Below are 16,857 nucleotides of genomic sequence, written 5' to 3' on the forward strand. Positions count from 1 at the left end.
GATGGTGCACCTCTATTCCAGTCGTCGGAATTCCTCACCACCTCCCAGGTCGCTTCTTTCTTCTCTAGACAGAGTGCCACAGTATGCCAGAGAGATGTCGACGAGCTTGATATTCAGGCTGCTCAGGAAGAGAGTAATTTTAACCAAGGAATGGAAGCTGTAGCGGCAATAGAGCTTGACCATCCTTTGATCTACGATCAATACAACTTTTGTGCAATGGCGGTGGATGGCACTTTAAAGCTCCTGAAACTACCCATACTGCAGCACATGTGTGAAGACCTTGGCCTCGATATATCACCCAAGCCCATGCGGAAAATGGCCCTGTAACTGGCACTGCTAAATGACATTACCAGCAAACGTAATTGCCAAAATTAATTATGTCGCTACCACTCCCGTTAATTTGGCCTGGACTGGAGGGTGTGGAAGAGGGAGACTTGAGGCTGACTCTTTCCCAATCGTTAGTTACTGCTTATTCATGATTTTAATACACGTGCCTAACCAGATTTTCTTTTTTCTTATTTACCTTTTTTTTTTACCCTTTTTGGTCTCCAATGTCTTTCGATTATCCTTGTCAGTAAAACTCAGTAAAAAAATTCACTGCCCCTTTTGGAGCCACCCATTAGAAAAATGACGAGGGTAGGAGCATTCATTATCATATGACCCGTACGGCCCCGCGCGCGCTTTCATTGCAAAACTACTGAGAAAGTCCCCGTATGAGGGCCGTACGCGATGGCGCGAGCAGGGTCGGGAAAAGCCGTCCGGCCCTGCTAGGATCGCGTACGGCCCTCATACGGGGATTTTCTCAATAGTTTTGCAATGAAAGCGCGCGCGAGATGCGAACTAAAACAACTTTGTTGCTATATAAATCCCGACTTTTCGGTCAAAATGAGCGACGTAAGTGAGCATTCCGGATTTTGTTAACCAGAAAAAAACAACTAAGGGAAAGCGCGGTGGTCATATGATAAAATGCTTATTGACTGAGTTAGGTCGGGCCGGACGGGAAAAATATTTGGCCCTCGGCCATGGCGCACGGACCTCGCTACGCTCGGTATTCGTATAGCTATTGTTGCATTGTTAAAGTGAAGAAAAGTGTTCCTTTTTTTTTCTATTTTTTTTCTTCACGAATAAAATTGCATCCTCGTTTACATACGCATGGACTAGCAAGGAAGATGGTTTGAAATGCACAATTCGTTGTAATAAGTACGACGCTAATGCTAACACCTGTCATCACGTCGCGTGACATAAATATTTTTCAGGTTTGAAGGTCAGGAGTTATAAACAACATATGTATATGTGCTCAATTTGTTATATGCCTCGAGAAATAACTTCACAATGAAACGGAGCAAAAAGCGGATCTTAAAATTATGGACTCATACCTTGACTAGCTCACTGAAGTGGAAGCACTGCTTTTAGGAAGGTTTCTTTCGATAGTAACCGTTCATTTACATCACTTTGTACCAAATATATCTTTGATAGCGCACAATTGACGCTCATTCAGTTTTCGTTTTTTAGAATATGTATACTGATTTGGTTTTGAAATTCATTGAAATTCTGTCAGTTTTTGCTCTCCTACTAACTTTTAAAAGCATGCTCTTGAAATGAAACCATCCGTCACGTCGTACACGCATTTCAGTGACACTGGCACTGCGAGCTTTTGAAAAAAAAAAAAACAGAACTGTAGACAATTACAAAAATAATTCTCGATACGTTTAGCATTGCAGTGGAGCACATTTCTGGTACCTACAATACTACTTATCGCTTAATCACTATGTCTTTTGACAGAAAACTGAACATATTTATTATCGTTTTAATTCAGTTTTTGAAATCTTGATAGGAAAGTCACTTGCACAAACCAGTAATGAAATGTCAGGGTCCCAAAGAGGGGGGGGGGGGGGGGGGGTTCCTGGAGACCAGAAGCCCTGGATTTTTTTGATGTGGAGCCCGGAGCCCGATCATTTCTCCGCCTGGAGCCCAGATAGTTTCTAGCTGTGGATCCCGGAGACCCCGGGGCCCTGAAAGTAGCTGCTATGGAGCCCTGGAGCCCTGCTTTTTTAGGCCCAGAGCCCTGGAGCCCTAAACCCTTTTGGGACCCTGAAATGTGTCTGAATAAAGTAAGATATAATTGCGCTCAAATATGATTTTCCGTCATTTTAAAAACTTCTGAATGATTAATTCCCATTTAAAAAATATTTCCAAGCTACAAGCCAAAAATTACCGAACAAGAATTAAGTTATGAGTCTTAACACCCAATATGAATTAATTAGCATCAGTTTGCGTTCAAATTTCGCGTAAATAAGCTCGCTCGGGTTACAAACATTTCTGATATTTTAAGAAGGAAGCGTTCCGAGTTCGAGCATCAAATTTTACATAGTAAATGAATAATATCATTATTTGAAGAAAATGAAGTTTAAAAGTTTAAGAATGAGGTACCAGGTACAGTTTTATTGCGTTAAATATCACTGATTTTACGAAGTTATGTTAGGCCGCCGTTGAGGATGTTCTTTAGAGAGCTTCTTTAGAGATAAGAATTAATGGTTGTTCTTTTGTCGTGTCAAGTTTGGTGTTAATTACAGCAAATTTTGGACAATTTGTCAAACAGAAAAGCGCACATTAACCACGTTTTCAAATTTTTGCAAATTCCTAAAAAAATAAGAATCGCTGGAACTTGTAAATATGATATTTGAAAATAGTTCACTAAAGGGTATCTTTGGGCAAAATTTGAGCGATCCGCCAAAATGGTCGTTGACGGACGATTCTCGATTCTTACAGGCAGCCATTCTTATAATCTTACAATCTTACTACAGGTACGTGTATATCACTAGTAAGTCCATGGAAATTTCCATGTATGGGGCTGGAAGAAAATCATTAATGTTATTGTAATCGCACCATGCCAATTGTTAATCCATGGAAATTTCCATGTATAAGACTCAGAAGACTGGAACAAAACCACTAATATTTTTGTAATTTCACCATGTAAATGGAACATGGAAAATTACATGGAAATTTCCATGTATAAGGCTGGAACAAAACCATTAATGTTCTTGTAATTTTACCACATCAATTGTAAATTCATGGAAATTTCCATGTATGACTGGAACAAAAGCACCTATATTCTTGTAATTTCACCATGCCATTATTGTAAATGGAACATGGAAATTTCCATGTATAAGACTGGAACAAACCATTTATATTCGTGCAATTTTACCACGCCAGTTGTAAATCCATGGAAATTTCCTACAAGGCTGGAACAAAACTACTTATTATCTCTGGCACTGGTTAATGCGCAGAAACTCCCATGTACGAAGCTGGAATTCTTGTAATTTTACCAAGCCAATTGTAAATCCATGGAAATTTCCATGTACAAGGTTGGATTAAACCTACCTATAATCTTACAATCTTACTACGGGTATATCAATAGTAAGTCCATGGAAATTTAAAATCATTAGCATTCTTGTAATCTCACCAAGCCAACTGTAAATCCATGGAAATTTCCATGTATAAGACTGGAACAAAACCACTGATATTTTTGTAAATTCCCCATACCATTAATATAAATGTAACATGAAAAATTACATGGAAATTTCCATGTATAAGGCTGGAACAAAACTATTTATATTCTTGTAATTTTACCATGCCAATTGTGAATCCGTGGAAATTTCCACGTATATGGCCGCGTCAAAACTACTTACTATATCTTTAATTTTACCAAGTTCATGGAAATTTTCATGTACCAGGCTGGACCAAAACTTTAAATTGCAATCTTGTAGTTTTATGACGTCACTGGTAAATCCATGTAAATTCTCATTTACAGAACTAGATAAAAAATTACCTGTTATCTTATAATTTTACCATGCCACTTGCAAATCTTTGGTAATTTCCATGTACAAGGCTAGATGAAGACATTTACATTCTTGTAATTTTACCATGCCACTGGTAAAGCCATGGAACTTTCCATTTACATGTACATGCCTGGATCAAAACTACTCATAATCTCAAAGTCTCTAAAAAATAATACCGAATAAGGCTTTCTTCGTTATCCTCGTCTTCTTCTCCCAAATCAAGGTAGCCATTTGCCATGTTTTTGAGAAGCTGAAAAACGGCCAGGTGTGTGGGGGTAACACTTCTGCCGTGGTGATTTTTCACTGTCCGGTCCAGTTGTCGTTTCTGCTGTGAGGTTTTTGTTTGCGCTTTGAGGACTTTTCTCGTGCTGTGGGAAGAATATTATAGTAAAAGTACTTGGAAATATGACATATAATGGATTAGTGCGAAATGTGCGTAGTTCATCGCAGTTATGAACACCACTGTAGCAGTAACGAAAAGCCTGAAAAATTCAAGGTTGAACGGAATTCAAAGCCATGACCATTGCGATACCGGTGCTGTGCTCCACCAATGAACGATTGCCAGTAATCGGAGGCTTATGTTATGCGCAAACGATTCTGGGATCGCCAAGGGGCAAACATTGCAAGTCTCTAGAGAGAAATGTACGACAAAAAGATTGGTTTTCGTCAAAAGCGGTGATATTGGACAACGAATAATGCATTTTCGCCGTGAATTTGTGAGCCATGGAGGTAGCTAATATTTGTGATTGAAAAAAGTAAGTTTTCTTAATGGTAATGAATTTATATAGCGCATTTTCTATTGGCATATTCAAATGCACTTTACAAGCAAGTGATCTATGAGTGAGATCGGACATCAGCATATACAGGCGCCGCTGGCAGCCGCAATCAGCCATTAGCGATCTCACCCAGCACATGAATGAACGAAATGTGCCCTACTCTTTACGAATAGTGTGTGGGTTCTTTTACGTCCCACTGAGTTGTGAACAGTGAGGGGGTTGTGAGACGGGGCCTACGGTTTATAGTCCTTATCTGAGAAGACTTGAAAGTCTTAACCATTTGCGGATGTAATTACAAAGGCAGCACTTTCTCCTCAGTTATTTTAAGACCCTGAGTGTTGGTACGGTCGGAGTCGAACTCACGACCTCCCGCGTGACAGCCCGATGCTCAACCAACTGAGTCACCGGTACGCGGTGCAATAAAAAGAAATGCATTGTCTCGAAATAGTATAAACTTAGGTATAAGTTTGAGGAGATTGACTCAATAAAGCCTTTCCAGTTGTCATTACGTGTGCTGAATCCGTGTGCGGAGCTATAAATCCTGATTACAATAAGTACTAAGGTATGTTCTGCTGGTGCATAACTATACCCTTTGTCACCATAGAAAACGAAAAATCAGTGTCCATGATGGGTTTAAAAGTGAACCTTTTTTTTTAGTTGAAAATGTACAAGCAGGTCTCTTGAGCAGCGTTGCACAACTAAAGTTGTCCACAGTTTCTCTTTCTGAACTCGATGGAAGAGTAAAGTAGCGGTTTCTAAACCTGGGGATGATGTTCAATAAAACCACTTAACAAACTTTGGATTTTTCCGTGTTTGCTATCACTGGTCTCATCCCTCCACAGCGCAATAGTTCGGTAGACAATTTCCAGCCCTCCGCACAACAACTTCTCTCCTTTGAGGGGATAAAATCACAGCAGCCATGTCAATGTTCTAACTCGCTATAACTAAAAGAGACAATGTCGACAAGCGTAATTACAATTTAAAAAGCTTGAGTCAATCTCCCTTAAATTTATACCTACGTTTGTACTTCTTCATAGCTACAATCCTTTTTTTTTCTTTTTTTTTGTATTTTATCTATTTTTATTGTTTACGTTTAGTAATAACAGAACAAATGACTACATTAGGACAACACTAAGCTATAACACACACACGCACAAACTACATTTAGGCTACCTAAGCTGATAACAACAAACTGAGAATATTAAGTTAACACGTTTCGACGAGGCCGCAAGGGTTGTGAACACTTCTGCAATACGTTATTGCCCTTGTCTACAATACTTGCCCCACTTTTGAAGATAAAAAGCCAAACTCTTTCCACTTTTTGAAATAGCAGTCTCCAACTCATAAACAGCTTTAATTCTGGAAGTACATACTCGGAGAGATGGTACGAGAGCGTTGATTCTACAATAATATGCGTACTGCTTAGCAATAAGCAGGACGTGATTAAAAAACAAGAAATCGTCTTTGCGCTCCCAACTACCAAAAATTATATCCGCCTTAGTAAGTAAATCTACTTTAACACCAAGATCATTAAGCCAGTCCGAGAGATCCTTCCAGAACGAGAGAACATAGGGGCAGGAAGTAAACAAGTGCTCTAGAGATTCGTCCGCATCTTCACAAAAAGAACAGTCAGATGATAGTTTTAAACCAACCTTTTTCAGATAGACATTCGTTACTAAATATCTATTTAATATTTTGTACTGAAATTGTCGAGTCTTTGAATCCATTGCAACAGTGAAAGGAAGGCTATAGATCTTCTTCCAATCTAAAACGACATTAGCATATTCTGCTTCGTATTTCGATTGAGCTGTCGGTTGTTTAATAACGCTAGAGCGAAGTTCTTTGTACACGGCCTGGTCAAAAGTTGTTGGGAAATTTGCGCGCATCACTTCACCTCACACCTAATTCCAATAACTATTGGCTGTACTATTTGGGAAAGAGCATGCTCTTGTGGGCCCCCTCCCCCATATAGAAAATTGGAAGAAAAGTCACCATTTTGTTTGGTGCAAAATCCAACATTGATAAGGTGGAGGGGGGCTATCTCAAAAGTGACGCCACCTTTCCAACACTTGTCCAGGATTGTAGATTTCACAGTCAACCGTCGTCAACAGTCGGAAAGAGTGTTAATCGGTAGATTTTATCGCGGTAATCACACAAAACTTACAAACGCACAAACATTAGTCACCTCCGTAATTAACAAAATCACGACGAAAATGTGTTATTCTTAATAGCCAACACCGCTGCTTTTGACGAACTTTCTGTCTTACATCTTACAATGATTGCCCCCTGGTGCTCCCAGAATAGTTTGCGCATAGCCTAGGTCTCCGATTACTGGCAAATCATTCATTGAGCTATCAAGCCCACTAGGTGCAGGTCAGTTTTTGTGAGTACGTAACTGAACACGTGGATGATATGTATGTTATTAATACATTGTTCCTTTACCAGTTGGCTTCAGATAGCAAAGACTATGGCGCTCACATGCTTCGCGAAAAAACCTCTAATATTAGCTTGTATATCGCCTTGAAAAAATGTGTTTCCGCAGGAGATCATCAAGGGGAGCCTCTATGTCCCATACTTGGGTTGAGATCGAGTGAACCCTTTCCCGACAAGATTTATTTATAGAACGCCTCAATTTTATTTATTTATTTATTTTTTTAATTTTAAAAAACTTCAAAATATTAAATTATTTGCAAAAAGTTTTAAATTTTAAAAAAAAATTAAAAAACTAAAGTAATGAGCAGCACTCTGCGAACTGTATCTGTAAAACGTGTTTATTCTCCGACGCGTTTCGTATAGCTAGCACAGACTTCTTCAGGGGGTTCTACAATAATACATTAAACGCCTGTATTTAAGCCATATCTGATGGCAAAAATGACGGCTACTAACATAAAGGTTTGACCGGATTTTCGAAAGGGAACAGGCGCAGCTGTGAAATACAGTGGAAGCCCGCTCTACGGAGACCCGCTTATAACGGACAGTTTTGTTTGTCCCGACATAAAGCTCATACATCTTCTCTAAAATTAACCCGCTTTATACGGACACCGGTTAACACGGACAACGCACAATTTTGTGTGTCCCGAATCACAAACTCTCATATATTGTCAACCCCGCTTTACGGACACTGGTTATCTGCACACTGTCTATTTTAATTGTCATCATTATGTGATAATTGTAGACATTGTACACTGTTCAAATAATGACAGATTTCTAAGGGGTTAATAATATTAAATTACTAAAAAACGGTAACAAAGAAGTGTGACATATTTGATTTTGAACAGCCTGTCTTTCTTCCGGTGTTCACGTACATGTATAGTTCTTTCATAGCCACCTGACATTTCCTCTGAGAGCCTGCTTAATACGGACACTATGGCCTGTCCCCTTGGTAACCGTATTAGCCGGGTTCCACTGTATTAGGGCAAGGCGTGAGAAACAATGCTTCTCACGCGTTGCCCTAATATTTCAATTACTCAACGGTTTTAGCTAAAACAGTGGCCCCAAAAAACCTACTTACAAATATTAGCTAATGTTACAGTAGTCTTGTAACAAACGGTGCAATCTAATTCTGGCATAATTATCTCTTTTGATTACATTCTTAATACGTGCGTGACTGCAATTAAAGGTAGTCTTAAAGACAAAAGCCCGCCTTGACTTAGCCTTAGCTTTACGAAAAAGCCACTTTCTTCTGTCGCTGTATCTGATTTCGCGAAACAGTGGCAGCAAAAATCTAAATGGATACCCCCTTACACGTAGCCGCTGGTAGACTGGTAGGAAGAACTGTTTCTAGCATACTTCATCAATTCGCCTTTAATAAAGGCTTTCTTATTGCTAGAAGGGTGAAACGATTCGAAGGGTATGTATAGGTATTTGTTAAGGGGTTTCTGAAAAGTAGAAAATTGCAGTACATCCGACGCATCTCTAAAGAGAAATAGGTCCAGAAAAGAAATGCTACGCTCGCTGACACAATAAGTGAGCTCAATACGATCATTTTTGTTGCTAAGAGCACTAAGGAATTCTAACAGGGTATCCTTGGGTCCACACCAGATGGCAAAAATGTCATCAATAAAACGCTTGTATAAAGTGAGATATTGCGAATAGTGCTCGACAATATCTTTCTCGTGATGGTACATAAATGTGTTCGCCGCAGTGAAAAAAAAGGTGTGCCCATAGCAATACTTAACTCTTGATGAAAAATATCCGGACTAGGGAAGAGCAGGGCTGGCGTAGTGGTGAGAGCCAGGATAGATTCCCGGATTCTACGCCATATGTGGGTTGAGTTTGTTGGTTCCCTACTCTGCTTGGAGAGGTTTTTCCACGGGTACTTCCCCTCTCCTCAAAAACCAACATTTGCAGGCGTAGCTCAGTTGGCTAGTGCGCGGCTTTCGAAGCAAGGGGTCCCCAGTTCGATCCTCAGTGACTTCAAAGTCTGTTTCGACTTTCCTCTGATCAGTGTAGCTATAGTTTGAAATATCCATGAAACGGAGCACTCACAGAGGGAGGGGGGTAAAAGGCGCATCGTCAGCTTACATTGATACCAGTTTCGTAATTTAAATAAATTGACTTTACTTGACTTTACTTTACTTTAAATTCTGAAGATAAGTAACCGTTTTCAAAAACAAGTCTGGGGAACTGTATCAATAGTGGGGTCTCAGGAGCCCCTACTTCGCGAAGAAGCAGGTCAAGGGCTATAAGCGCATTCTTTGTGTCAACATTGGGAAAAAGCAATGCAACATCCACTGTGACAAGGAAACAATCCTTATTGGGCAAAACAAAATTATCCAGCAATTGAATCAGCTCACCCGAGTCCCTAAGTACAGTTAGCATACGTATTTTAGGCTTATTAAGCTCGTCAACAAAAATACTTAATCTTATAGGCCTAGTGATAAATGAATGGCTAGCAGCAATAAGCCTTCCTGCCATAGGGACGTATGGATCTTAGGGATAACGTAATGCACCTGTCACTGTAAACTATCACACTGTAAACTATTTACCTGTCACGGAAAAAACTATCTACAAATTCACGGCACCACTATGGGTAATAAAATGGCCGTTGCCTTTCCCAAATATCTTTATGACCGATCTTGAGATACAGATTCTTAGCAAAAGCATCACGAAGCCAATGATTTGGAAACGATACATTGACGACATTTTTTCGTTGTGGGACGTCAGCAAACCGGATGTAGACAAGTTCATAACACAAGCAAACTCACACCACCCTAACATCAAATTTACTGCTGAGATCTTAAACACTGAAGCCACATTTCTAGACACTGTTGTATACAAAGGCAAACGCTTTCAAAATCAATCCATTATGAATATAAAATATACACTTCAAGCCGACTGAAACCTTTCAGCACACTCATTTTTCCTCCAGCCACCAACCGGGTTTCAAAAAAGGATTCTTGATGGGCGAAGCCATTAAGACTTACACGTATTAATTCTTCAAGAACATTTACAAATTCAAATCACGTCTCCGTGCTAGAGGTGATCCAAAACGTCTGATTGAGACATTCCTATCAGGCATCAAATTCACAGGAAGGGAATCAGCGCTGAAGCAAAGGAATAAAATCCCTAAGGATATCTTGCCCTTTGTGACTCAGTATCACCCGGCAGTGCCAAACCTTAAACATATTTTTTTTTCAAAAAATTGGCACTTGATACAAAACCAGCCGTCTCTACGGCAAATGTTCAAAGAGCCACCACTTATATCCCTAAAAGACATGCTCGTAAGAGCAAAGCTTTAAAGAGGTCAAAGACCGAAAATACGCTACAAAAGTCTCAACCGTTCAGGAGTTGTGTAGGCCTGTCAATCCTTGCTACTTCCTACTGTGCATATTCTGACTCCTTTCCAACCGGGTTGTTAATGTGTCCTTACTCCTTCTTGCTCGGACAAGGCAACGGACTAAAATTTACTAATCCCCCACCCCATAGGGAAAAGAAAAGGCCAAAATGTACTAACCCCCCACCTCTCTGGGAAGGCAACGCAAAAAATGAATTAATCCCCCACCCCTTCGGGCAAGACAAAGAGTCAAAGACCCCACAAAGCCCCACCCATACCCCATGTTTCCCCGGGGTGGGGGGTTGGGGGTTTACAGTGACAGGTGCATAAAACTTAGCCGGATAGACAAAATGATCGAAACTACGCAAAAAACGAGCTACATTAGAGGAGATACAATACAATACATACTGAATTGACCGTTCCCCATAGGCGCTTTTCAGGGCCAATGAAACACAGTTAACGAAACGACGGAACAGAACAACAACTGTTAAGAATCCCAACTGGCCGGAGGCAAACCAGTTGGCTGTTTACAAGTGCAGCTGAGAAGTTGAACCAGGGACTACTTGGAACAAATTCAACGAGTGGTCAAAGTGGGTCTTGAACCCGGGATCTCCGGATCTGAGGCAAGCTCCCTAACCACTGGGCCACACTGCCTCCTGTTGCAAAAAGACATAAGCTTTTCACGAGTGTTTAAAAACTTAAGACGATTAGCATGCCAGTCCTGTTGCGTGACTTTACGACAGCTTGTCGTGCAAATGCTTTAGTGTCTCAGCTTGAACCCAATCCGTGGAAAGAAGAGATGTCCCGAGATTTTTGTCGGTAGGCAAAATTCTTATGTAAGGATTAGATTTCAGCTCGCTAAGTTCGTCTCGTTCTTGTATTGTTAAGTTGCTCCTCCACATGTGGTTTGCCAGTCACAATGCTATTTTGTAGTTCTTTGAGTAATGTAAAGAGTTTGTCTCCAAGATCTGGATTTTCTCGGGGTGGATTCCAGCCTGTTGGGACGTATAATCTGGGGTTGAAATCTTTGTCTTCTAGACAGTTGGTAAACTTATCTTGAAGGCGAACTCTTCGACAGAAATCTTAAATTTGTGAGTCGAACTGAGCTTCACTTGGAGGTTGAAGCAAAGGCCTAAACTTTAGGCCCAGGCCCAGAACCCTAGATTGCCGCTCAGTAAGCTTGAGAGAAGTAAAATTATGAACTTCCGAATTCCGTGGAAGCAAGTCGTAAAGAGGTCGTATAGCCATCTTGGACAACCATTTTTCGTACACAGAACACTTGTCTATCTTACGTAGATTTTCAGGCTGTAAGCTTGCTTTTCCTGAGGCAACTCTCTGACAAAATCTGGAATAGCACAATGAATCAAGGCTCTCAGAAAAACCAGCATTGTGTAGCTGAAGAAGAGCATTCTCTCCTGCAGCAACTATTTCATCTTTCAAGGCATTCTCGCGATTAAAGACGCTAGCAAGTTCACGGAACTGGGCGTTCGATTTAACCTTCTTGACTGCAATTCCCTTTCCAATGCCATGAACCCGGAACGTTGTATCACAACCTAAAATCGCGTGGACGAACAAAATACTAGAACAGACGTCAGGTCCAAGAGCTATATTACTTTCTTAATGTTCCATGTTCTTCTAGTGTTGTCTCGTTGGTGTGGCTCGGGTCGGAAGAACAGGTCGCTGGCGTCTTTTTCTGCGTAATGCAGCAGTAGAACAAGTAAGTCAGTGTCGTCACCGATCAACACAGTAGGGAGAGTTCTAGCCTTAGCGACTGCAGTTTTAACAATAAGTACATCAGCATTAGTTGCATGAAGAGTAGAATAACCTTTGCGCTCTAGTGTTTCTGCTAACAGAGTGACAAACTTCTGCTTGTTCTCTTTATTGGAAAGGAAAAGCTCCTTCTTTAAAGAAGGAATCATGCTGGGTTCGAACAAAACCACTGGGCTGCATTCATGCCTTCTCATGTGAGTACAGTCTTTAGTGGAAGGTTCATTTTTATAACCATCAAAAACAATGGTGGCGCGGGGATATCTGCGCTCAATGTATTGGACATACAGCGAACAAATTGTGTCAAACGATACACCACGTGGCCAGATAACTCGGTGTAGCAATGCTCCGCCGTCCTGGACGTAGTGCCCACTTTCACTGATATTTACTTCCGTCGACTATCTTTTTTCATAGACCAGATTGCATCTGCCAGTACGGGCTCATTTGCTTTGCGAGGGAGAAGGGATTCATCAAACAGTGATGTCGGGTAGCTACACATCTCGCACTAAAAATATTGCGCAGGATTTTCATATCGTCCTGTTGTGGCGACGACGCTGAGTCTCTGGAACATTAATTGTGCATCAACTTGCACCTCGTCGTTGTTCAGTTTCACTGCTGCTTTGCTTGCAAAAGTAACAACTTGATCCTTTTTACGAAAGGTATGTTCAATCACGTTCTTTCCTTGTAGGAATTCTACTACTCTCCCTTCCACTTCTCTAGATTTGTCACAATTGACGCGCCTTTCTGCTACCACTCCGGTCGCGATGTTACGTAAAGCTGACGACTTTGTGCTGAATGGGTTTCTTTGAGCAAAGTAGGCGATAGGGGTGTTGGTGTCCTTGAAATCTCTCTCTTTTCTTGCTTTGGTTGTGTCTTCGTGCTGTTGGCTTGGGTGGTCTCTCTCGTTTCTTGCTTTGGTTGTGGCTGTGTGTTGTTCGCTTGTGACATAATTAACGCCTGTCAAAGTCTGCATAGAACTGTTAACGTCAACACAGATAGGCATTGACATAAGCCACACAAGGCGCTGAATTTCCGACATCCCCTTCCCTCTTGTCAGCCCGCCAATGGTCTTAATGCTGCGCATTAAGACTTGTTACCTACCTGTTACCTATGTTCTTCGTGCCATGTAGCACATAAGGCCTCAACACAATCCCGCCAACCATCTCTGTCAGCCGCTGCCATTTGTACCTCACTCCAGTTCTTCCGTCCCGCTTTTTCTCTTTCTCTCTCCGCCGTCCTTCTCCATGTTGTCCATGGTCTTCCCCGTTTTCGCCGCCCTCTGGGGCCCAGGTTAATGCAGTTCTACGGTCATTGTTTGGTTCTTTCCTCATGATGTGGCCGATGAATTTCTTGGTTCATCATTATCGCCACGCCTTGCATGTGTTGATCGTCATCTCGTCCTGAGTACAGTACTGTTTCACCTGAGCCCATTTTCATTCTACCTGCTCCCATCCATCGGCATTCACTTATTCCCATAATTTGGATCTTCATCTGATTCATCACTCTTGTAACTTGTGCTGATTTCCCTGCAGTACACATTGTTCTCACATTCCAATTTTCTATTCTAATCTGAGTTCTTGGGGTCACTAGTGGTTTGTTCAGCTCCCGAGCATCCTTTCGGCTTTGGCTCAAGGGCGTCATTCTTTGCATACCCAAGCAAGGTAGCGCGTTGGCTCCAAGGGAAGGTTGCCTTCGAGTGTTTAAGGTTTCTGTAATCCACTTTGTTTTAAGGGGGTGGGTGATTGGTCCACCGCCTAACCCTCAACCTTGGAGGACCAGGGGGTGCTCTTTGTCTGGCCTCTACCCCTCAACCAATCCGGCATGGTTAGACCTGCCAGGGACTAGAGTCCCAGCCGGCACAGCTCTCAGGGTCATTGAGACACTCAAACCTCACCACCGCATTAAGACTTGCTCAATCTTTAAATCAGTCGAAATACCACCCCAGAAACGATCACTTCGCCGTGCAACATGTACATGTGGGTTAGTCTTCTCAAGATCTTGCATTTTCTGACAGTATTTTTGTCCGGCGGCTGCAAATTATGGTAGCATTTCGTACGTTGCTTGTAGGTGAAGCAATCAATTTCCTGTGCGCTCAGCTTTAATGAAAAACCGTAGAATATCCACCATTTTCATGTATTCGAGCCAACGTGCCCCTGTGCGACTATCAGTTAACAAGGATTGTTGCTTTTCTTCAGTTTGTTGCCGATTTGGATCAGTACCTCTGATGTGCACACTTCGTCCCTGATTTCCGGCTTGTCAATAAGTTTCTCGAGAGCACTTTGGCTGCCTCTAGATCTGCATGAAGCGTGCGCTCTTCTTCATCCTGTTCAGCCTCTTGTTGTTTGTCGGTGTCGGGAACATGCAGCGGGAGATTAAATGAATCGGACACTAAGAGTGCGTTTAGGGCTGCATCAATAAGCAAATGTCCCCTAATGGCACGTACCACTGCCTTACCACTCATGATATGCGGCACCGTATTTTTGGCATAGACCAATTCTAGTACTTCCTCGATGCCAGACCCTACCATTACATATCCGATACAACATGAACAGCTCATTTCAACATGAAGGCCGCCTAAACGCAGCACAATAGACCTCAATGCAACTTGCTATTTGATGGCTCGTTGGAAATTATCATCTGTGCCTTCCACCATAGCGGTTGGTCAAAAGTTACAATGGGCGTGAAGTTGTAACGTTCAGCTTGTTCTGCGATAAAGTAAAGCGTGTGTGAATACAAGTCATATCGCTGGAGTCCATGTCAATCATCGGAAGAAAGAATACTGAGGATTTTCCGGGATATGGTCCATCTAATGTAACTTGCATCATACCAGACCATGCAGGTCTCGGTGACCTAAGAAGAAGCTGACTTAGTTTCCATAGCAAATCTAAATTGGCAGTTGGATTTTTAACATGCAAATCATGTAGTTCCTTGAAATACAGGGGCGTGTTCTCTACAGGCCCTACAAATGGGCACATTTCAATACTTCCAGTTTTAGCGATATCTTCTGTTGTCACTTTACTTTTAGGGACTGGAATTTTGGATTTGGTTCCTGGTGTAATAGTAGCTATAATTCCCATTCCGTGGAACGTGCCATTGCCATCTAATGTCCTGATATTATGGTCGACATTATCTGCCGCATACTGAACAAAATGTTGTGGTGAACATTCCGGTATATCAGTTCCTTGTGCTGCAGCGGCGCATTTCTCATAATTTGTGACAGTCTTATATGATGCGCAGAATCCATGGACGTTAAAAGAATCAGTGAGGAACGTTGAGGAAAAGTGATGGTGCATCTGAACACCTAGGCCAATCTGCAAGGGGGCCATTAACACCCGCGGCCTAACGGCTTGCATGATTGCTTGTCCCACGGACGCAATTTTTAAATCCACAACTTTTCCAGTAAACAAAGTCCTCAGAAAATTCTGTAAGAGAGAGGGAATAAAATTGAGAGCTTCCTTTATGTCTGACACTTCAGTACTTGAGGGATAAACATCACTAGAAACATCAATGCTGTTAATATCGTCCTTTATAAGCTTTGCAGCGGTCTCGATTATTCTTTTCCTCTATTCTTCGTAATTTTCCTCCCTTGGTTTGTAGTAGAACTCATTAATAACAGATTGTGCCGTTTGCTTAAAAGTCACTACATTATCTATACCATTTATCGTTGTAATTACGATCTTGTCCTTGAAATGATCTTGCATCTTACTTTTCATATACACCACACTGTAAGGTTCTACACCCGTTTCCTCTAAAAACTCCCCCATTTTCTGTGTAAGATCAGCCACGGTAGTCTGCTCTTCGCCAATTTCTTCTAAATAGTGAACTACTTTCATGAACGCTGAGCTCTTAACGGTATCTACTGGCCGTCCGCCTTGATTGGACTTCTTGGCCACGCTGTTTCCAGATTCGCTGCTGTACTGTATTGGGATGCTTTTGCCCGTCCGGAAGTTGACGCTGCACGTCTCGTGGTATACGGTGTCTGCAGCATGGAGATCTTGTGCGTATTCCAGACGACCTAATACTGCCCATTGATCATTTCTTTCTTTGCACGCCTTTCTTATCGAGTCTTGAAAGTCCTTGGCCCTAACTGGGATTGTGTCAAAGCCTCTCTTTTGGACATCAAATTACGCTCCTTTGCCACAAAAGATGCAGTGCTCTTTGGGTATAAAACTTGGCGTTTTTGAGCGTCGGTTTATGACATTAATTTTCTGAGTGGCGTCCACCCCTGAGTTTGGATTCTTTTGCACATACTTGGGTCTTATAAGATCTAGTCGGCATTTTTTGTGAACTCGATCGCCTACTTTGCAAAGGATAGAACTGTTTGCAGCTTTTATACTATCAACACCCTTTTGTATTAGTTCTGAGGTAGAATCCCCGACTGCGCAGACCGCGCAGAGTGCAGACGTGTGTGAGAGAGCTCCATAGTTATTTGTCTAATTTTACCACTAAACAGTTTTCGACAGCAGAATGGTTAAAGAAACGGTCCAGTCTTTGAAAGCAGAGAATGAAAAGCTAAAGAAAAGAGTTGAAGACGTCTTTGGTGAGTTGAAGCAATTGCAAGATCTTTTCAAGACGAGGCGAGATGACAGCCATGTTGAAAGTTCGAGTGAAGCTGCCGAGCAAATGAAGTCTCTTGAATATCTTAGCAAGGAGTACGATGACTTAGCCAAATTTCGGAAACAAGTTGGGGACAAATTGA

The 16,857-nt window shown here is 41.7% G+C and overlaps 1 protein-coding gene across 2 annotated transcripts in view; it reads right to left on the minus strand.

Moving 5' to 3' along the window:
• Positions 1–952: 952 nt before the first annotated feature.
• Positions 953–16,857, minus strand: part of LOC137978035 (uncharacterized) — a 72,972-nt gene continuing 57,067 nt past the window's right edge. For both annotated transcript variants that reach the window (XM_068825404.1, XM_068826159.1), the window contains one exon: positions 953–4,207. In XM_068825404.1, coding sequence (XP_068681505.1) covers positions 4,058–4,207 — 150 coding nt within the window. In that variant the 3' untranslated portion in view covers positions 953–4,057. The remainder of the gene's footprint in view (positions 4,208–16,857) is intronic.

This window comes from Montipora foliosa, chromosome 1 (assembly GCF_036669935.1).
Source record: "Montipora foliosa isolate CH-2021 chromosome 1, ASM3666993v2, whole genome shotgun sequence".
Classification (NCBI taxonomy): Eukaryota; Metazoa; Cnidaria; class Anthozoa; order Scleractinia; family Acroporidae; genus Montipora; species Montipora foliosa.